The sequence below is a fragment of the Acipenser ruthenus genome, chromosome 15 (genome assembly GCF_902713425.1).
Source record: "Acipenser ruthenus chromosome 15, fAciRut3.2 maternal haplotype, whole genome shotgun sequence".
Lineage (NCBI taxonomy): Eukaryota > Metazoa > Chordata > Actinopteri > Acipenseriformes > Acipenseridae > Acipenser > Acipenser ruthenus.
In genome coordinates, this window is record NC_081203.1 from 31,038,705 (window position 1) to 31,061,095 (window position 22,391).

General features: G+C 35.7%; 1 protein-coding gene across 3 annotated transcripts in view; it reads left to right on the plus strand.

Moving 5' to 3' along the window:
- ttll5 (tubulin tyrosine ligase-like family, member 5) overlaps positions 1-22,391 on the plus strand; it is a 52,945-nt gene that overhangs the window by 15,064 nt on the left and 15,490 nt on the right. For 2 of the 3 annotated variants that reach the window (XM_058987871.1, XM_058987870.1), the window contains exons 13-28: positions 1,998-2,079; positions 2,182-2,243; positions 5,839-5,930; positions 8,530-8,631; positions 10,136-10,227; positions 10,937-10,999; positions 11,311-11,343; positions 11,748-11,905; positions 12,296-12,596; positions 13,058-13,178; positions 13,369-13,515; positions 13,821-13,915; positions 14,140-14,282; positions 14,888-15,289; positions 15,507-15,694; positions 18,209-18,336. In XM_058987871.1, the coding sequence (XP_058843854.1) occupies positions 1,998-2,079; positions 2,182-2,243; positions 5,839-5,930; positions 8,530-8,631; positions 10,136-10,227; positions 10,937-10,999; positions 11,311-11,343; positions 11,748-11,905; positions 12,296-12,596; positions 13,058-13,178; positions 13,369-13,515; positions 13,821-13,915; positions 14,140-14,282; positions 14,888-15,289; positions 15,507-15,694; positions 18,209-18,336 (2,209 nt within the window). The remainder of the gene's footprint in view (positions 1-1,997; positions 2,080-2,181; positions 2,244-5,838; positions 5,931-8,529; positions 8,632-10,135; positions 10,228-10,936; positions 11,000-11,310; positions 11,344-11,747; positions 11,906-12,295; positions 12,597-13,057; positions 13,179-13,368; positions 13,516-13,820; positions 13,916-14,139; positions 14,283-14,887; positions 15,290-15,506; positions 15,695-18,208; positions 18,337-22,391) is intronic. The other variant, XM_058987872.1, reaches the window with a different exon arrangement.

Here is a 22,391-nt window from a genome sequence, read left to right on the forward strand (position 1 = left end):
GGATTATCATTCAGCTGTTGTGTAGAATATCTTGGGAACAGTAGCAATCTGTTTCACTTCTGGCGGGGTTCCTCTCTTTTGAGGGTTATATCTTTAGCTTTTATCTTCTATAGCTCCATGCCAATGAAGTGTTCAAAATGTTTATCTAAAGTTTTTTTTTTATTATTTTGTTTTGCAGTTTCCACATATATGCTAAGATTGCATTTCACAGAATTTGCCTTTTGATTTTGTTTTTAAGTTGTTTAGTTTTCCACGTCCCTCTAAGGTTTGCACAGTGTTGATATTTATCAATAGAGATTGAATCTAATAAAGCTGAGAGGAAAGCTGCTGTGAGCGTGAGGCAAGCCCCCATGGCGAAGGGCTGTTTTAATGATAGGGAGGAGAACGAGTGAGAGTCACTGTGTTTGTACACAAGGAACTTCAGACTTCAGACTTTCAGTAAAAGGGGTTTATTGTTTAACCTCCTGCCAAGCTTGGCTTTGGGGTGGGATATACAGGGGCACTTAGGCGCCAAGCCTTTTCTTATTAGGAAAAAAACTCCCAGAAACTTTTAAACTGCAGTTCTTGGAGTGGAAGGCTATGTGAACTGTTTGTGCGTAGGAAACATGCTTATTTATTTATGCTTTGTAGGTTATTATAGTGATTTATCTTTGTAATATGTAATTGGCTGTAGTACAAGTATTGGTAGTTTTAAAACATAAATATATAAATCAATATATTGTCAGATTTTGCATTTCTGATTGGTTGGCTGGTAAAATTGTAAGATATGTTTGGGTAAAATCCATAAAACATTATTTTTAACAGTTATATAGAGGATACACCATAAACATTCACGGAGTACTGTAGTTATTCCACGAAATGAGGAATGCGGAATTCACTCATGAGTGAAATAACCAGAGGATGCTATGAGCATTCATGGAGTATTCTGTTTATATGTATAACATTTGAAAATAAAGTATGTTTAAACCTATATTTTGATACTTTACCTACATCAAGCGCTGCATCTGCTTGGCAACACAGCGTAATATGGAAAAGTGCGATTCGTCCAGCCATTCTGTCGTTGGATTTGAATGAATGCAGATTGATTCGAAAATGAGATCCGGCAAGAAAAATATTCCCTCAGGACCACAGAATATGTTGTGTACAAAACAATTATCAGTTGATTTACTGCATGTGGGTATCCAACCATAGATTATATTTTAAAAAATATATGTATTCCAGTGAAATGCAATTAGTACAAGATTTGAGTACAGTTTATTCTTCTTTAGTTCTCTTAAACAATTGTATAACAATTTGAGTAACTTGCATAGTAGAAGCCATACTAGAACTGGTTTAGTAAAAAGGAAAGAGTCATTGTAACAGGATGGCTTGGTGGTGACGTCCCAGACCAGGAAGCTGACTGACACACACAGGTACTGCAAGCTGAAGTGCTGGTGTGCCTATTTATTTAAACCACAAAAATAAATAAATAAGCATATACAAAAACAGTGTTCACAGAGCAAAATAAATGTTTAAACAAAAACAAATCACAAACACAAAAATACCTCCACCCAAAACAAGTATTGTGCTGGTCCTTCCAGCACGAGTAGCAAATTATTATTTTTTTCTTTTCACTTCTTTCTCCCGGCTCTTTTGCAGAGCCTCCTCTCTGAACACCCACCCTGATCAGCAAACTCAACAAAATAATACATTAATAATAACAATAAGCCAGTCTCTTTCAAATCATAAACATACAACAATACATTTATCAGCAGGGCATTGCCCTGCCACCTATTTACGTGCAGGGCTCTGCCCTGCCACTGTCATGTATCATCTTTTTCTTCATTTTAAATTGTAGATTGCAAACAGATTTCCTTGGCATAAATTTGCAGTACATGCTAGTTGTCAACACACTGGAATGTTACAACAGAGTTGCAAGATCCTACCTTGAAATTGAACAATGCAGGGAGTTCTGTTGAGGTATAATTGCTTATTTGTATTGTTTGTTTAACCTATAGAATTGTATGGGTTTGATGTTCTTATTGACTCCAATCTCAAACCTTGGCTCTTGGAGGTGAACCTCTCCCCATCCTTGGCATGGTAAGTGCTCAATACATGGCTAGCAGATACCATTTTTAAAAGAAATTGTTACCTGATCTTTGTATCTTAAAAGTAATAATAATGTGTGTGTGAATTTCACAGTGATGCTCCTCTGGATCTGAAGATAAAGGCCAGTGTGATTTCAGACATGTTTACTTTAGTGGGTGAGTTTTCAATTATTTAAAATCTATAACATGAACATTACTGATCTGTTAAACCAAGCAACGATATACTGCAATGGCAAAACAAGATTCAGACCCATTACAGGAATTTTAGCAAGCATTTCCAAAAGAGGAAGAAAATCATTTCTGAAATAAAGCCAAGGATATAACAAATAGACCAAGGTGTGTTTTTTTTTGTTTTTTTGAAATTCTCTTAATGCTAACATTATTAGTCTGTCATCCCCCACATGGTCAAAAATGGTGTCAAACGTCATGAAAGTGAGCATTTGTGGAGCTCCTCATACACACCCTCCCTACCCTGCCCCTTTCTCCGTCACATGGGCTGTGTATCAGCAGCTACACATTGAGGAAACACCTACCCAGAATTTGGTCCATTTGAGCTGGAATGACCCAGATATAAGAACTGAATCTTTCTCCCTGTCTTATGTTCATCTCTCCTATTTACGTTTGTTTATTTCTGCTTGTATTTGTACTTGGTTCTGTACTTCAAGTGAGTGGGGTGACACAAACATAAAAAAACATATTATCTTCAATGTGGACATCCATAGGATTAACTGAACAATGTTTATTGTTTGATATTATCGCATATTAAGGTAGGTTTCATTTGTTTTGTACTTGTTGCTGTTAAAATGTTGCTTTCGGGGCAGGTGTTGACATTAACAAAAAATTATCCTTAATGGAGTCGGACAGGTGATAATTAAAATCCATGGAGAAAGAAATATTTCACTAACTAAACAGACCTTGAAGCCTAGCATCTCAAAAACTGTTACTGCAAATGCACATTTATGAAGTGTGAATGCAATATGCAATTAAGGAACCTAAGCGGCCATTTTTGCTTCAGTCAGGTTGCTTTTAGCATAAAATCTATTTAATTTGTGTTATTAAATTTGCTTGACATCTGTATTTTGTCTTGTTGAATGAACAGCTTCAGCAAAAAAAGGCATATCATTTAGATTTTAGTATGTTTTTAATTTTGGTTGGCTGTCAAACCTTTCTGCTTTAAGAAAGTGCTTAGATCCACAATGTTACATAACCCTAGTCTTGAGTCCCCTGGTGATGTCTTCATTCTGGATTTGTAAAAGGCTGAAAGAAACAGTTTTTTGACACTGAGCATTGCAGATCTGTATTATTTCAAACCACTGCAGATAAACTACAAACAAAGTGACTAAGGACTAACTTCACAATCTTTTGGGCGGGATTTATTTTGGTTCTACTGACATCCAGCATTGTAAATTTCACGGCATGCGGGCAATTGCAAAGAACATTTTGAGTTTCATGGTTTAAGGAGGGATTTCTAGGGTTGGGACAATATTGAAAATCTCTGAAATGACAATTGCAATTATTGTGGTGTTTGCTCATTAGGTTTCCGCTGGTTACACAAATATAAAATCCAGTAGTCCCTCGCTAAACCGAGGACAGGTTACCTGGGAAATCAACAAAGTCTCGCAAAAGCGTCACAACCACTGGGTCATCGTTAGGGCGGAAGTGGCAGCTGCTCAAATACACTAGAAGACGTACTAATGCAATATTACTAGAACAGAGGGAATACTTGGAATTACTTGTGGAATAATTAAATGAAAAATAGCATACAAAATTCAGCTGTCATTAAAAAGCGTCTTAATGAATACAATATCGTACATTTCTGTTAACTCAGTAATTATTTTTATAATGCACATTTTTTTATCGTGACTTCTATTCAATACGATATTACCAAGTTATTGTAAATCGTCCCAACCCTAGATGTGTTTTTATTTTTTTTTATTTATACTTCAAAAGTAACACTAAGTAAAGTATTTGCTAGTAAGAAATGTACTTGGTACACTTAAGAGCCCTTAAGCCAACTATGGGGTTTTATGTTTGTCAAAACAGAAAATCTGGTTACATTTTTGAAGTAGAGCAAATAAAAAACTTAAAAATCTATCCCTCCGGATTCTTATTTCACCACAGGAGCAGCACAAGGTACTTTCAGTTAAACAAAACAAAAACACAATAAGTGAGGACCATTTCTAATTTTATTAATGTAATGTAATATAAAATGTTTCTTGAGCTCCAGAGATGTGGTGAAAAGTACTACACACAGTCCTTGCCCCCCAAAAAGTTGCTATTGTACATCTGTCGAAATAATTGCTTAAAACTGAAGGATATTTGACATTTTATCATTAACACATGAGAGCATTGGCCCTTTTATATGTACCTTCTTCAATCCAGAGGATTTTGCCTGTAGCAGGTTCCACATTATTTATTTTTAAATAGGGCGTTTCCCTTTCATCAAACCTCGCTAGCAAAAAAAAAAAAACAGTGGGCAGTTGTTTTGCTTTTAAACCCGTGCAGCACTTATTACAAGTTGTCTCTTGAGGCTAGTATAAAAAAATACTGCAATGGGATAATAACATTAAAAAAAGCAAAGGCATTAATAACTTTTTCAAGACAGCTCAAATAATAAAATTGTCAGCAGAAGCTTACATTTCACTGAATCACTTTACCCAGCCTCAGACACAAACATGATACCAAGTTCATAAGCAAATTGACTAGATGGCAGTAGATTATCTTGGTTTTGGTTTTCAACTGAAATCTAGATTATTGAGAATCACACCCTAAAAGTAAAGAATTACCTGCCTATTACTACAATATAAAATCTAAGGATTCTAAGGAAAATTGAGGATTCTATCTGCAGGTGCTGCAGAAACCACTGCTACTGATTTTGTTTAGTTTTTTCCATCTTTCTTGCTTTCAGCAGTTACATTAGAGGAACGCCTAGTGCACACTACAATGCTTTTCATACTGTGCATATGGGTTGAATTCACATCCACAAGGTCATTAAGTAAAAACTGAACCATACATCTTTGGTTATCTTTTTTTAAGGATGCATTAGTGTCATTGGATAGAAAATGAGCAGTGACATGTAAAACATACTTAATCTGTTATTCACAAACAAATGATAGCATTTGGTCCAAGTCCCAGTTCTATAAATAGTGACAGTATCATGTTATTAATTTGTGTTTTTGTGTGTAACTGTTATTCAGATGTAATGCACATTTGTAGAAGTAGTAGTTGTTTTTTTTTACACACATAATGTGCACCAGAAAGCTGTCCAAGGTGAGTTTTGATATGGTACGAGAACAGTAGCTGGTTTGGGTTATTGTATTACTTGTATTTATATGTGTAGTGATTATATTTAGTAATTTCTATGACTATAGAAAAAAGAAGAGTATTTTTCAAGTCAGTTGGATATACTCGAATATAGCCGGTTTTTGGTACACAAGACTTCAATAGCCAGATAACCACATACAAACAATCTCCACTTCCTCTACATTTTTTTTTGGTCAAAATATAGCACTGTTTAAAATTAAATAAATAAATAATAATTCTAACTACAATTTTGTATTTTTACCATCAGGCTTTGTTTGTCAAGACCCATTGCAAAGACAGAGCAGACAAGGAAGAATACAATAGCCAGATAACCACATACAAACAATCTCCACTTCCTCTACATTTTTTTTTGGTCAAAATATAGCACTGTTTAAAATTAAATAAATAAATAATAATTCTAACTACAATTTTGTATTTTTACCATCAGGCTTTGTTTGTCAAGACCCATTGCAAAGACAGAGCAGACAAGGAAGAATACACTTTGATCCGAGTTCAAGGTATCAAGCCTTGAAAGCCCAGGTAAGCAGAGCAACCAGGACGTGCTCAAAAACTAGACCCGAAAGGGTAAAAAAGTAAACCAGCACATTACATGATGTATCGTATTGTATGCTCATAATAACACATGGTGGTTTACGGTTACCAATACTCTGTATCAAAAGCACTCATTTCTTATTGAATTAGAACTAGAAACTGTTCATGAGTTCACAGGCATTTCTTTGTAATTTTAAATAGTTCAGAGATCTGGTGTATTTACTTGGCCTTTGTTTCATCAATGTCAATTCAGCAATAGATGTCAGTTGTTTCTTGGCCCTACATTAGATGTATCCCTGGCTTAGAGGATTAGGTTCAACATGTACAGCTATTAGATCTATAATGCAAGCCATCTTTTTTTTCAGCAAAAAACACACCTTCTCTTTGTCCAGATTTATTGCATGGATATTTTGCAGCAACAAGAAGACGCTTCAATATTCTTAGACAGGCCTTAATAAAAATTAGAGAAATATGTATGCAATATGACAGTAGCATTCCTTTCGTGATGGTTAATGAATAGTTAATGAACTGCAAAATATATGTGAAAATTTAAACCTGTTCAGGTTAGATATTCAGAGTGCATGGTGTTGTTTAAAGGGTTTGTATAACATGAACTCTGAATTAGCAATATTAGCATATTTGTGTTTTTAAAGAAGAGTTTAATTCTTTATACATGTTGGAAATTATATTGCTAATTCAGAGTTTATGGCAAATTTTAAAAAAAGCAATATACTTTATTTCTTCATGTTTATCAAATCGTATAAATATTTTATTAGGCAACTACAATATTGTTTTACATTTTGAACATTTTGATTGTTGATGGTGGCATTAATGCAGATTTATGCATAGTTGGATGGTTTGAGCCTTTATAGCTAAGCCAAGCTTATGGAAAATGCTACTCACTGAAAACAGCTACTAATGCAATTATATTCAGTGACATCATCTTACCAGCAATGTTCTCTCTGAAATGTTATTTAATTATTTTTGAATGACTAATGTTTTCACTGGGCACATTGCTTAATGGGGCCACAGCAAAGGATTTTCTTTGGGTTTATTGCATTATTGTATAAACTCAACTGTCCTGATCCTTTTAAAAACTATATATATATATAAGTTTTTGCTCAAAGAGCCAACTTACCAGCGTTTCAGTATGGTAAACATATCTTTGTCAAGGGAAAGCGTGTTTAAAAACAAACATTGAAGGGGTATTTATAGGCTTTTGATGCCATGGTAACCACACGTTTATTTCTCTTGAGTCTAATGTCTTTGTGATGTCATTCACTATATAGGTAATGATGTAACAATCTACTGTTCCTTTCTATTTAAACCTTCAGGAATCATGGTATCTAGTCTATTTATCAATTTATTATCTTCTGTTCTTCTATAGTGTACATTATCTAATTTAATTTTTTTCTAAAACTACAAACTTGTAAGCCATCCATGGTGTGTCTGTTCCTTATAAAGTAATACAGTATCTGAACTAAATAAATATTAGACCTATTATGTGGTTATCTTTCCTATTGTATTTACTTTTTTTGTTGTGAGGTGGTGCGGCTTTCTCCAGGAGACGAGACGCTTCAGCTTTATATATATATATATATATATATATATATATATATATATATATATATATATATATATATAATATATATATATATATATATATATATATATATATATATATATAATGTGTGTGTGTGTGTGTGTGTATATATGTTACAGTAACACCACACTGTAGTTGATGTTTAAATGTTCTGTGTAGTTTGATGTCTTGACTTTTATACAGTTTTCGTGTCCATACTTTTTGTTATAGCGACCTTTATCTGCACAGCCTAGTACTTCAAATATTAAACTGGTAATTTTTATGCTTAAAAAAATAAAAAAGCAGCATAACCACTTTTTTTTTTTTTTTTTCTTTTTCTTTTTTACTGCTGGTCAATGTTGGTGTGTGTTGATTGCTACCAATCATTTAATTATGGGTAAGGAATTACTATAGCTTTTTCAGTTCGTTCTGAATGATTTGCAGAAATGAATAGGTGCTTTGCAGCTCAGTTGGTTGATGCACATGCCTTTCTGGTCTCCAGTCTATAATGTCACAAATGCCACCACATGACTGGGCAATATCGGCACCTTTGCAGGTAGTCTCCAAAGTCAAGGATTGGATATGTTGAACAAAGTACTCCCGTATTTCTATAGTAATTTGTGTTCTGTGTTAAATAAAGAACTTCTGTCTTTAAAGCTGCCAACCCAGCACCTTTTTGGGGGAAAAAAGGCATAATTTCTCAAAGAAAAACAAATAAGTGATAATTAACTGATCAATTATTGATTCATATTGCTAAATTGCTGCGTACAAAGCCTGCTTTAGTGGCCTGAATGCAAAGAGCAATGAACGTCTATGTGGTGATAAATTCTGTTTCTGTGGTGTACCATTTAGAACTAAAGTGCTTTTGCTTAACTGCTGTAAATGGGTGCAAGTCTGTGGGTCTCTATTTCCAGGTAATGTATTTTGTACTGCAAAACATTTCACTTCAGAAGGATAATAGTAACTTTCCCATGTTAAAAGAACATGTGTGTTTTAAAATTGCAGCGTCAGCGTCCTTTGTCAGCCAATGATGCAGATAACAATGAGCTGAAGGAGAAACTGACTGGAAAACAAGGGGGAAGCACTCTTGGACTGACTACAGAGGAGGTAAACACACTTCATGGCAATGCAGTGCCTGTTTTAAATATATAACAAATTAAATCAAGAAACTTCTATTACCCTGTTCCCTTTCAAGTATGAAATGTAACCATTACTGAATGGGTATTTACCTCCTAAAGACCCGAATCCTGAAAATTGTATACCAAAGCTGCTCAGCGAGCCTGTGACGTAGTCCTGGCCCTCCCCCAGGTCACAAAAAGACTGCGCTCACAGATCTCGACGCCATTTTTACTTTTAAGACTGACCTGATCGGAGAGCCTTGTTCAGATAAGTACATTGCTGCTTCTATCTGTGTGTGTGTTTGTTTGTGTGTGTGTGTCTTTACACAAATTCTATTTAAACTAATCTCTGTAATAGTTTTTACTAATATTGTGTGCACTACAGCCTGTTGCTTGATACGTCCCGCTGCGGCCTTATGTTCTGCATGAATCCAGCAGCTCGTGTCGCTCCTTCCCAGGGATCCAGCAACATAAGTCGGCTGACTTTGTGTTCTCCTTCCAGGCTGCATAGCTCCAGCTGGAGCTTATTTTATTTCTGTTTATTTTGCTTTTTAGCACCATACAAGACGTTTTCTATTATGTAAATGTTAATTATTGTTTTTTGTTGAGAAAGTATATTCTCAGTCTTACTTCCGTTTCTGTCTCTCCCTTTTGATTAGAGTATCTGAACTGAAGAAAAGCTGCGCTGGCACTTTATAACACAGACATCTTAGTCAGCATTAGTTTTATAACTAAATAAATATTAGGCCTATTATGTTGTTATCTTTCCTATTGTATTTACTTTTTTTGCTGTGAGGTGATGCGGCTTTCTCCAGGAGACGAGACGCTTCAGCTTCGCTTCAGCCCCGCTCCAGCAACCGAACCTGGGGCGAGCCCATTCCCTCTTCCCCTTGCCCGACCCACTCTCCTTCTCGCACTTAGTTTGCTTGTCTGTCGCTTCGAACTGAACTCCCGACCGCCGTTTATCCAGGCTAGAAATGTTACTTTTTTTTTTTTGTAAAAAATATAGCGTTGATTTACATGGTGCTTTATACATGGTTAATTCATGGAAAGTTACATATTGCTTCGCTATATGTGCATTATAGAGAGGAAGTTATTTTATTTGGAAATAGAAATGTAACCATTAACCTTCAAGGTCGCTGTGTCCATGATTGCAGAGTGGTTTGAAGGAAAAATGAGACCTGTGAGCGTAGTCCTTTTGTGCCCGGGACAGGACCACGACTGCGTCACAGGCTTGCTGAGCAGCAGATGTTAGGAATATATTAAAAATATGACTTTTGAGGTTGCACGTGTCATACACATACTGTTTTACTTTTTGGGGTTGTAAACCTCGAAAACATTATAGAAATCGTAATACTTGCATGAAAGCACTGTCTCGCTTGTTCTTACAAAACACACTGTTTTGTTACCTAGATGCACAATTACTTAAATAACTTTTTTTTTGATAGAAGATAAACTAAACTTTTGTTTTCTTATCTTTGGTACTCGCTCAGCTCAAGGTTCTACGACGTGTAAAGGAGGAACATGAGAGACGAGGGGGGTTTATCCGAATATTCCCAACTGCAGAAACCTGGGAGCTCTATGGGTAAGAGTAATTGTCTTTTTCATTGCAATCCTCAGTCATTAGGATACATGCAGAAATCTGGTGTAATAAGGTTATTTTAGGTTAGCACCATTTATGAAGTTTTTGCCTACAGCTAGTTTTATAACATTAATATGTATTTTGTAATTGTGCAAACAAACATCACTGTACAGTATGTGTTAAATGACTGAGTGAAAGTGATCTGAAGAACAACACAATAAAAATAAATAAACCAGTCACACACAGTTAAAACTTCATTAGCTTTGTTACAAAAAAAATGAAGTTGCTGCTTCACAGCTTCCTTGTTTAGAGTGCCTTTAACATTGCTGCTGTCAGGATATATTTGAAAGCCTTGTTTGTGGTTATTATTTATTACTCAGTAATGTGTTAAGAAACCGTTACTTGTAAACTATGCTGTGTGCTGCTGCTGCCACCACAAATTAGGTGGCGTAGCACAATGGGCATCAGACACTCTGGAAATGTTTGTGAATTTTATAGCAAATCATTTTTATTGGTAAAGCTTAGATGCCAGGAAAAGGAAAAAGTCAATGCAATATGATCACACAGCATAAAAAACATTTATTAGCACACAGTGTAGGTTGAAATGTGCCAGGCTTAAAGACCCAAGTATTTATTTTATTGTTTTTGAACATTTTAGTTTATTTAAAAAAGAAAGTTTCATTTGCATAGGTGCATTTCTGTTTTCTTTAAGAGGTTATCTGGAGCATAAAACATCGATGAACTACATGTTGGCCACAAGACTGTTTCCAGAAAAGTGAGTATCCTAAATATCTGGTGTGACTTTGTTCCTACCTTTATTAACTTGCTTTGTAGAGCAAATAAATAACATACAACTATCGGCTTCCTTTTAGCCATTTATTCTAACAAAGGCACCAAGATGACATTTATTAAGCATATCCGATATTCCACAAATAATTGTTGCCTGTTTTAGCTGCACCAGCTTAAGTAAGCATGCAAAATTAAAAATAAAATCCATTGACACTGAACATCAGTACAATCAAAGCTGCAAGAAAAGGCAATGTGTAATGTGTCTGGCTGTTGATTTTTCATTTTGATTTTCCCCAGATCTGTAAGACCAGTAGCATCAACAAAGACACGGTAAGTTTACAGGCCTACAGTACATATGATACAATATTATAGGTAATAGTGACAGTGTTTATATTTGGCCTTGTGTCCAAACGCATGTTTTGAAAATGTTGTTTATACTGACAGTTTGCTCTATCTGGCAGCACAGCTGCAATTCAGTTTATAGTAATGCGTCCAAGGTGGTTTTAAAACACTACTCGCTTTCACAATAGAAGCATGTTGCAAATAAGAGAAACCACACTTCCCGTAGGTAGTGACATGAACCCTATATTGTATTTTTGTACTCGGCCACGATCAATGCATTTAATTTGAAGTGATACAGTTTTGTTTAGTGCTACAAAAAAATGAACAATGTGGCAGCCCTACTGAAGATGCAGTATATGCGAACTGTATCAAACAATTACATTTTTATTTAGGAATGCTTTGAATGGACAAGTTGCGCTGGGAATGAGTTTGTTTCATGTGGAAACTGAACAGCATGTGGTACAGTATGAACGGAAACTCATGTCACTTGAAGCACGTAAGAAGAGAAGACATCGCATTGCATTCAGGTCAAGACTTGGAAAAAAATCAGGTAGGACTATGAAATGGATTTAACCTTCAGATAAAAGCATCAACATCCAAGTCTTGCGTGGCATGAAACAAATCCAGATTAATTTCCAAACTTGCTGCTTTATTTTTCTTTCCTTTTGAAAGTGGCGTTTTATTTTCATTACAGTTCTGTTTATAAAAAAAAATAAAAATGTAACCATTAATTACACTTCAAATGTCAGAATTTACTGAAGCATATTATATTGATGGCTGTTTTTACTGAACCTTATCAGCTCTTATCTTGGATTGTAAAAGTCTGTGAAACTAGTCATTAAAATATTAATTTTGCATACTTTCTGTTGTTGCATATCATTACATTTCCTCACTAGTCGACACTTTTGTCTGCTTTTGTTTACCTTCAAATTCCTTTTAGGAAGTACTAAAGGGACCAGAGTCCCTAAACAGGAGAGTACTGAGAGTGAGGAAGAAGATGGCTCAGAGGAGGAGGAGGAAGAGGAGGAAGTGGTGGAAGTGGAAACCGAGGGTACTAAGCAACAACTCAAAGACCATAAAGAAAAACGGGCACAACCACCTGCATCTAATGACTTGGCTTCCAAGGAGACCACTCCAATAAACACTGAGCAAAAAACTAAAGGCAAGACATCGAAACATGAACATCCAAGCAAGACAAAAATTAACCTCCTACAGATTCTTCAGCAAGGGCAGAATCTCAGGTCGGTATAAAACATTATTATTTACAAAGCATCGTTTTATACTTGAGCAATAACAAAGACTTCAATTTACTATTGATATAAAAAATGTTTTGCATTGCAACGCTAATTTGAAGTGTATGAACATGTCTGAGTTTGTAGAAATTCCTTTCAACATGCCAATAATTGTGGCACCTGAGCAATTACTGTACAGTATATCCTTGTCTATCTTTGACAGTATTTTTAAGAGGCGTGTACTGGCAACAGCTATTAATCTTAAGACATGAAAACAATGCATTTTTATGCACCATTGAACGTGACATTGTATAAAGCATCACTAACTTTTTTTTTTGTAGATAAATGCTTTGATATTTTATATTCGTAATGGTGTGGGTTGAATTCCTTTTAATATGTTGTCTATGGAACAGTTGTTATTGCTAGGATGAATGTAATAGTGTTATTCACACATTTATTTCCTTCTGCAGTAAGGTGCAAGCTCGTATGGCATTTTCATCATACCTCTACCGAGTTCAGAAACGACTTATTACAGAATGTAGTGCGCAAGGTGACAGTTCAGCTGCGGCAGAAAGAGAAGATGAACAAATGGTAAATGCACCCTGCAGTATTTCAGATAAACAAGGAGTAAAGAATCCACTGCAGTAAAAAAAAAAATCTACCTTCTAACTTTACAGTTTGATGCCTTTTGATTTTAATATCCTTTCCTGATTTGTTGTAGCGTATACTTTCCTACCGTAGGTGATTTATTATTATTTTTTGCAATACTTTTCTTTCCTAGGAGTTGGTGATTCGTTTCCTTAAGCGAGCAGCCAGTAATCTCCAGCAGGCTCTGCAAATGGTATTGCCAAGCCGACGGCTCCCCCTCTCTGATAGACGATGCATCCTCTCTCACCAGCTCGGAGAGTTTATCCACTTCTACAACAAGGTAAACCATATATGCTGCAGTGTTCTCCGCTCCGTTCAAACCACACAATACAAATGAACTCTTATGAAATTCCATCCGGGGGATGCTGTCATGTTACTGTTTATCTCCAGCCGTTTGCTCATTTTATTATAGTTATTATTTGATGGATTCTTTTCTTAAGGGTTAAATAGTTGTTGTTTTTTTATATTTAAAAAAGCAGGGTTATAGTAAATACTTCAGAAATTGAACAATGGCAAAATAAAACTGTTAGAAATAACTTTTTTTTTTTTTTTTTTTTTTTAATATTTAACATTTTATATGTTCAGGAGACTGAGCAGATGGTGAAGAAAATAGAAAAACTAAAGGAGAATGAACAATGTGTGAACCCTGACCTATTCCAGGACTTTGTCACTGAAGCCAGGTCAGGAATAAATTCCCTTTTACATTAGTAATAAGAAAATTACTAATATAATATACAGGAACTCTTTACATAGTAACAAGGCATTAACCCACTGCAAGAGTCAAAAAATGGGAAAACACAATTCTCATATTACAAACTGTTTTTATAACTTGCCAAATGAACATTGTTTTTGTCTACTTTTTTATTGTTTTATAAATAAAATGATTATTTTTTTTCCATTTTAGTGAGAGTGATCTAGAAGAAGTTTTAACCTACTACACGCACAAAAACAAATCTGCTAGTGTTTTCTTGGGGACGGGATGCAAAAGTACCAAACCTGGCACCAGTGAAGGCTCTGGAGAGCATGTTAATGATCAGAGCCAGAAGGGTGGGTACCTTCCAGTAAATGGCCGTTTTATATGTCATTTAATGTACCTTGATCCTTAGAAGGAAACTTTTAACTATATAGACTTCTAGTTTAGCAGCAACTAAAACTTTGGCTTTTGAGTAATAGCTATAAAGACTATTTACAACGGCATTAGAAATGCATTGTTTTACTGACTGGCTGCTGAAGAAACTCTTAGGTCTGTTCTGATGGAAATCGGCCAGGGCATTCAGGGTAGGTAACCCTGTTGGACTGCATCTTTATTTGAAGTGCACCCCCACACTCTTGGATGTGGGTAGATGGAATTGTTCCAGGATACTCCCTGTCAGCATTCAAACAAAGAGACCTCTTGGCTCAAAGGCAAGTGCTCTACCCCTGAGCCAACAACATCTGTTACTGTTACTGATACTATTAAACTGAGTGACCTTAAGTTGTTTTTACATTTCGTTTGAATGGGAACTATAGCGTTCAAGTACAGAGAGGTCAATATAGTTTTTGAGACTCTGTATTTTGGCTTGTTCGACAGCGATGTAAGCTTGTGTTCCTGTTGACTTCTTTGAGGTTTTACGTACTTGTTGTGTAATAAAAACAATGACTTTCTTTAACAGCTGTAACAGTGTCAAAGGAGGAGGAATCGAGTGCCTCAGAATCTTCTGCACCTGTTCCTGCCCATAATTCTTCACAGCCGAAGAGCTCTGCCTTGCATCATTGCAGATCAGAGGCCTTAGACTGCAGCCAGATTCATATCCAGCCTCCTCCTCCTCCTCCATCAGTGCCTCTGTCTACCCAGGCTGTACACGCTGCACCAGCAGCATTCCTCAGCTGCAACCCTTCTCTGCTGTCCTCCAGAACTTCGTCAGCCACTGTTATAGCCCACCATGGCCCAAACAAGGAGGTTCTACCTCGCTGCAGGTCGAGCAGTTACTGTACTCAAGAGAAAGTTTCTTCTTTACCAAGCGCAATGCAGATTTACAGCCAAAAACTCTCCCGGTCAACCTCGGCAAGGCATGGTAGGCATGGTGAATTGGTGAATATTTATAAATATGGTAATGTTTAAATATCAAACAAAGCCTCTTTAAAACGTTAAGCGTTTAGGAGTAAAGGCAAGACTTTTAAACATAGTTCAACAATACTCCTCTTAACATCTTGCTATAGTGCCCGCAAAATTTGAATTAAAAAACAAAACAGATTTTAAAAGTTACATGTCTATGCCTTTCTTGCTCTCAGTTTCTTTACAGAGCAGTCCCGGAAAGTCTCAACCTGGCTCCGCTGGGGTGTATAAGGATGGAGATAACCTTTCCTCCCAGTGTGACACCAACCAAGAAGCCATTGCAGCAGCGCTTCAGAGACTGGCAGAGAAACAGGCTGCCAGACAGTACTCTGCATCCAGTCACATCAGTCTCCTGACACAGCATGTGAGTAGATTTACAAACTATGTAGCATCTAGCACATTCTTCAATTCAATATAGTAGATTATAACTAAACTTCAGAAAGGGCTTCTGTCATTGGTTAGCAAATGCTGTTTTTGTTTTTTTCTTTGTGGTGGAAAACTCTTCACTTAGAAAGGTAAACAACAGTATTTATTACTTTGTTTGCTTGTTTGTTTTTTGAAAGAATGCTGGCCTTTAAAAAGGGGGGGTTATACAAACATGAGACATCTACCTGGGCTTGTGTCATTGACATACACAGTATAGATTCATGTCCCCATTTTCGATGAGTAATTAATCATTCTATTTCATTCTATGTAATTCTTATGGAACTAGGGTGCTCTCATGTTGTTGCTAGTTGGCTTTTTTTATATTTATTTGCTTTGCAGATAGAGAATTACACTTGTACTTCTACCCATCTCCGAATGTGATTGGAAAATGGGTGATGAGCTCCCCTTATCTAGTCATTGATATATAAATGACAAGCTCAAAAGCCTTTTTTAGAAGGCGGGTGGGCTATGTTGGTAAATGCAGCATTTTAGCATTTCCATTGTGCTGCTGTGACTCGCTAATTTAAGCTACTTACCTGAATGTATTTGAACAGATTTTTATATTGAGGGGGCGCTGCATCTTTAAAAGGTGAAGCACTGTGTGAGGTCTCATTATCAGATTCACTGTGGGAGCGTGCTTTGTGTTGATATTTAACAGGCAGTAAGATGTTTGTGGTAATTGATGCTTATAAATGGAAGAATGCAGTGAATTGGCACAGAATCCAAATGACTATGGGAGATTATATCTGTAAGAATCCCTCCAATTATCCCAAGTCCTAAATTTAGTTAAGGAGATGTTACTGGACCACACAATATTAAATAACAAAATTATGTATTCTTCATAAAAATTTGTTTTTGTGGATTGGTAGTTACAAATGTGTGGAATTTTGTATTTAAATAGAGAGTTGTACAGATAGAGTATTTATTTATTTATTTATTTATTTATTTATGTATGTATGTATTTATTGTTATAAGCCCATCTCTACTTGTATTTGAGATCCACACAAATAGGTACAGTACATGGAATGTGTTCATATTCCTTTAGTTTGGTCTTGAATTAGCAGTAACACACTGGTCTTTAACTAGCACAATTATTGTTTCTAGGTAAAAAATCTCACTGAAGGAGTACACAAAAAGGGGAATTATTTATTCTTATTTTCTCAATTCCGTACAACAAGCACAGTTCATGCAGTCTAATCTTCTTTATGATAGCTATTTCCCTGTACTTGCATGAAGAATGTAGACATGCTTGTCATCAGAGTAAAAACTGAGTAATATTTATACTGTTCAGCATTATTACTTTTGAAAATTGTGCATGGGATTAAAAATGATTTTTTTTTACGTACAGATTTTTTTTTGATGTGCCATGAAATAACAGACGGCACTTCAAGGTTTCGGTCACCTTATTAAAAAAAAAAAATGTAATAGGGTATAAGGGTTTAAAAATAAACCTTGACAAATGTGTTCTGGTAATATCAGGCCTATATTCAGTGTGATTTAAACACCTGCCTCGGAGGAATGTGTGAAATTTCCCTTACCCCACAGTAAAACCTTTTAAACTATTTGCTTACCTGCCCACAATCAGAAAGTTGTTCAAAAAATAAACAGAGCTGTGTCAGGGAAAAAAAACCTTTAAACCAAGAGTAATTTGTAACATCTGGTAATCATGGTTTTAGATAGATGTGTGAAACATTGCTGTAGTTTCTAAGAGGACACTATTGATGTGGGTCTACAGAAAAAACAACGTATTAAAAAAAATATATATATATATATATATATATATAAAGATTTATTTTTTATTTTAAATGAAGTTGTTGTTGTTAAGCATTCTGTTTTTAAGAACATGCATAAAGGCTGCTTTTTGTTTTTATTTTTTGTTCCCATAAAATTCCACTCCAATGTCACCTGCTAAGGTACTTTTTAACGTAACTCTCAACATAGTAATTTTATTTATATATTTTCTTGTTACTGCATCTCTCATCAAAGTACCAAACAGATGATGCAAAGCAACAGTGCTAATTGCCCTCTTCCTGTTATAAGTAAATCAGGCAGAATAATGGTCTTGAATGGAAGACCATCTGTATACTGTACACAAATGGAGACAAGTCCCCACGGTGTTCTTACATGTTTGACTGGAAGTTGGTTTTGATTGCTACCACACAAGTTGGCATATAGAAGAGGAAAATCACTCTTAATTTGGTCTGGACAGCAAACAATTTAAAAGAAAATGAACTGAATCACATTTTTTCTTTGAAATAACGAATTCAACAATTACTTCAAACACTGCAACATAAATCAGGATGTAAAACTAATAAACTAATTAGAAAAACAATCACCCTGAGAGAGGCAACATTTGTCTAATTAGTGTTTTACATGTTTTACCTCATATATGAAATAACCAGGGCATGAATTTGATTTAGTTTTTTTGTATTTTTTTTTTTTTTTTTCACAGTTGAGCAATCTTAACCTGGCAAATGGAGCTGTAAACCAAGGATTTAATCCTGCATGTCGGCCAACTAGTGTAGCAACTGGGCCTCCAAGAGCCATACATTCAGATGCTAGATTGACCAACGGTCTAAAGTAAGGAAAACCTTTTGTAAATGTATAATGCTTTGTTCAACAGAAAGAATAACTTGCATCCGAGAGGACATATTTTTGACTACCAATTTCCAAAGAATGTACTTCTATTTTGCTGTACACTTATGCTATAATGGTTATCGGTACACAGAGAATCCTTATAGCATATTTGAAGTAGCATTTGTATACTTGGCTCTGACTGATGCCGTATTATCAACACTGGAATGTTAAAAATGAATTCCTATTACCAGGCCTTTTAGTGGTAATCCATATATCTCAGGTTTATAAAGAGCGATACCATGATATAAGCCTTGAAGCATGGCCTATGTAGTCATTACTTAGTATAAATAAAACAAAAACAGGTGTACTGGCTCATACAGCTTAACCATGTTACCTAAATTAGCTTATTTTAATTATTTATTCATGTGTATACCAGTTACACTTACCAGGGATCGCCCATTAGATCAGCTTAATTCAATCATTCATTTATGTAGGAAAGGTCTCTGATACACTTAAATGCCTTTGCTCCACACAGAATAAACTTGATTTCACCCCATAGCCACAGACAAAAACAACTTTTATAATTGTACATTTTGTCTAAAAAAAAATAAGAGGAAGTTAGTCTTGAGCTATACTTTAAAAATGTTTGGCAAATATTAAATTGTCAGCAAATATTACATATTAACAAATATCAAACTGTCAGCTTGTTCCATCTTCCTGAGGTAGGTGAACAGTCACAGTATATTAACCCTATATTGCCCCAGTACAACTAGTTGGCTAAAAGCTCTTTTGAAGAGAACGGTGAAAGCATTAAAAGAGAACTACCAGTTTTAATTTTAAGAGTGTGTAGTTCAGCAACCATAGAAATGCAGATTGCCTGCTTGTAGTGTGCTGTTACAGGGGTTTAGTCCACGCCAACTTTGGACCAGTATTGATTTGCATCGATGATACATCTATGTCTGCTTCCAGATATGTACTGATACATGGTATCCGTGGTGGTTTGGTGCAGCTTTGGAATAACTTTGCATAACGACATCAGCAGCAGTCAAAACTGGCAGTGCAGCACCAGACTAAAGAAGCATTCAAAATCTTGAATTTACAATAGCCTAAAACATAAATTCCACAATATTGTGACAGTAAACCATTTCCTTCGGTCCTCTGGGAACAGAGTGATGAAGGCACTGTGCAAGCCATGGAACTCCTCCAAGGGCTGCCAAACACACCTCCTAGTTCTGTGTTCAATGCCCTGCCCAGCTGCACCAGCATTCTCCAGTCTGACAGAGATGCTCAAAACCTGTCTTAAAGTTTCTCTGCCAGGAAATTGCTGTTTAAGAAACAAAATTATATAAGAAAAACACTTGTTATACATTTTTTTTCTTTCTTTTTATTTTAAACCTTCCTTTCCTTTTTTCCCCTTGCATATAATGGTATTTTCCTTGGTATTGTATTTTCCTTGCAGTGCTCCATTAAGTGGCGCAAATTCATTCTAAGCAGTGTTAACTGCCAAAGCAAACAGTCATTCTTCACCGAAAAGAGACTGGAATCTGTAGAATGTTAGACTGTTATATTGAATTGAGAAGAGCAGTGTCAGTGTAATACCTGAATGTGCAAAGGGTAACATAAAATAAGTACATGCTGTCCTTTTGGGTGTGGGGTGTGTGTGTGTGTGTGTGTGTGTGTGTGTGTGTGTGTTACATTAATGGTATGAGCATACATGCCTAATATACTGGCATTTTCCCTTTAGGACTTGGGAACTTGGCCACGTATTACAGTGAACAAAAAACATTATACTCAACCTTTATAAAAAGAGGTCTCTGTTACTTGACTGTATCCGACATAAAACTATTATAATTTTACTTCCAGTACCATATCTTGTAACAATTACAGTAACTGGATTGTTGTAGGGCTATTATGATGGTGTAATGTTCTGTAAAAAACAAACAAACAATAAAACACAAAATGGCACTTATTTTCCACATCCAGCCATATAGGAGGCTGTGTGGTCCAGTGGTTAAAGAAAAGGGCTTACAATCAGGCGGTCCCCGGTTCAAATCCCACCTCAGCCACTGATTCATTGTGTGACCCTGAGCAAGTCACTTAACCTCCTTGTGCTCCGTCTTTTGGGTGAGATGTAGTTGTAAGTGACTCTGCAGCTGATGCATAGTTCACACACCCTAGTCTCTGTAAGTCGTCTTGGATAAAGGCGTCTGCTAAATAAACAAATAATAATAATAATAATAATAATGAAGCTTTTGTAAAACTCATCCTTGTATCACACCATTTTAATAAGTTGGTTGTGTCTGCTGAGAGAAAATAAATGAAAAATGCTCTCCTGATAACTATCCCACAGCAATCACACTTTCAATGAAGACTGGTTTTATTGGACATTTCCTTTTGGTTTCAGACCCAAAGACCATAAACTAACAGTTTAATGGAACACATGTGAACACATGAGGAAACAGCTGCATTGCCAGATGGTGTCATAATGTCGCACACACCAAAACCTATAGAAGTGTAGACAGTTCTACTTTAAATAGGCTTAACTTCTAACTGGAAATTCTTTCTAACAATATGTTGCTTTTCTGTACAAGATTGGTAGTGAACTTACTGCTAAGCTGTGTTAAGGAGAGGTGCTCTTTGTGATAATACATACAGTACTAGTCATAACAATTATGGCTATCTAGTGTGATAAAGGCTTTTAGATTTTCAAGTGTATAATTGTTTAAGCTTGGAACTGTTTGACCATATTAAGTGTAGCAATTGTTGAAAAATATAGGATCCACAATGTAGGTTCTTTGCTTAGCAAACAGACACGTATAAAATTCCTCAGCTTTCCTTTTATGATAATGGTTAATGGCTGATTGAATGACATGCCTCAGTATCATACCTGTAAGGAGAAATAATTAAATTAATTATATATTTATAAATCTGGTGATTTTATTATGATAATTTCCCTCAGATTTATTGATAACCAAAAAGTTACGATTGCAAAACACTGGTGGAGGGTTAACCTGTGTGTGGTAGCTCTCTATTTTTACAGAGATATATGAGTGACAGTGTCTCAGACAGTTTGGCCCAGATCTCGGATTCTGTGTTTTTCCAGTCCGGCCCTTCCTTATGTATGGAACTGTCAGGGAATTCCTGGAATGTCTGGCTTTTTCTCTTTTTAAAATGTTTTTATTTCCAGAAAGAAAGTTTTACTAGAGAAGTTAATTTTTTTAAAATAAATATTCCAGCATGGAAAAGAGGGAAACTTTATAGACAATGAAGTTCATTATCATTAAAATGAAAGAAACAGATCTGTGTGACTCGCTTGGACCTCATGGTTGCTTCCTGAAAGATGTGCTGTGCTGTAAACTGTGTTACCTTCCTGTTCCACTCAGTTTAACACTGTTACAGAAAGCTGTACAATACTAAAAGGAGAAAGCCAGCTAGGTTACAAGTATGGGTTTGAGAGAAACAATGCTGAATGGCTTCCTGGTGAACCATGCAGGAAACTTGAAGTGCACCATATTAAATTTGTTTTATTTCTTATGGTATAAATAGGATGGTAGATTCCAGTCTATAATGCACAATATTTATCTTGCCTGTTTTATCATCACCAGAATACTACCACTCTGTGCTCTGCATGTCATAGGTAATGCACCTTATTAGATGAACAAACAGTGGTAAGGATTCTACTACTGGAGATTCTGTGTGATAGGGAAGGAATGTGTTAAACAGGAGATGATTTAATAAAGAAGAATGCTTTAAAACTTACCAATATAGAATGCTGAACAAAATACACACTTCTGCAACTCTCTAGGAATCTTTCTGCAGCTTTGCAACCAAGCGCTTGCTCTACCATGTACTCACCAAGAGAAAAGTGAAGCAAGCAATATTCATTGTGTTGGTTATGCAGAATCTTTACCAATCTTGCACATTTTCATGTACGAAAGTAGGTGAAAAAAAAAACATGGTATACTTTTATTCAATGATGTAGAAGGCGCTACTACTTAAATTTAAAATTGATACTGTTTCTTTAATATAAAATTCCCTTAGTCCCTGCACTGGGGCTG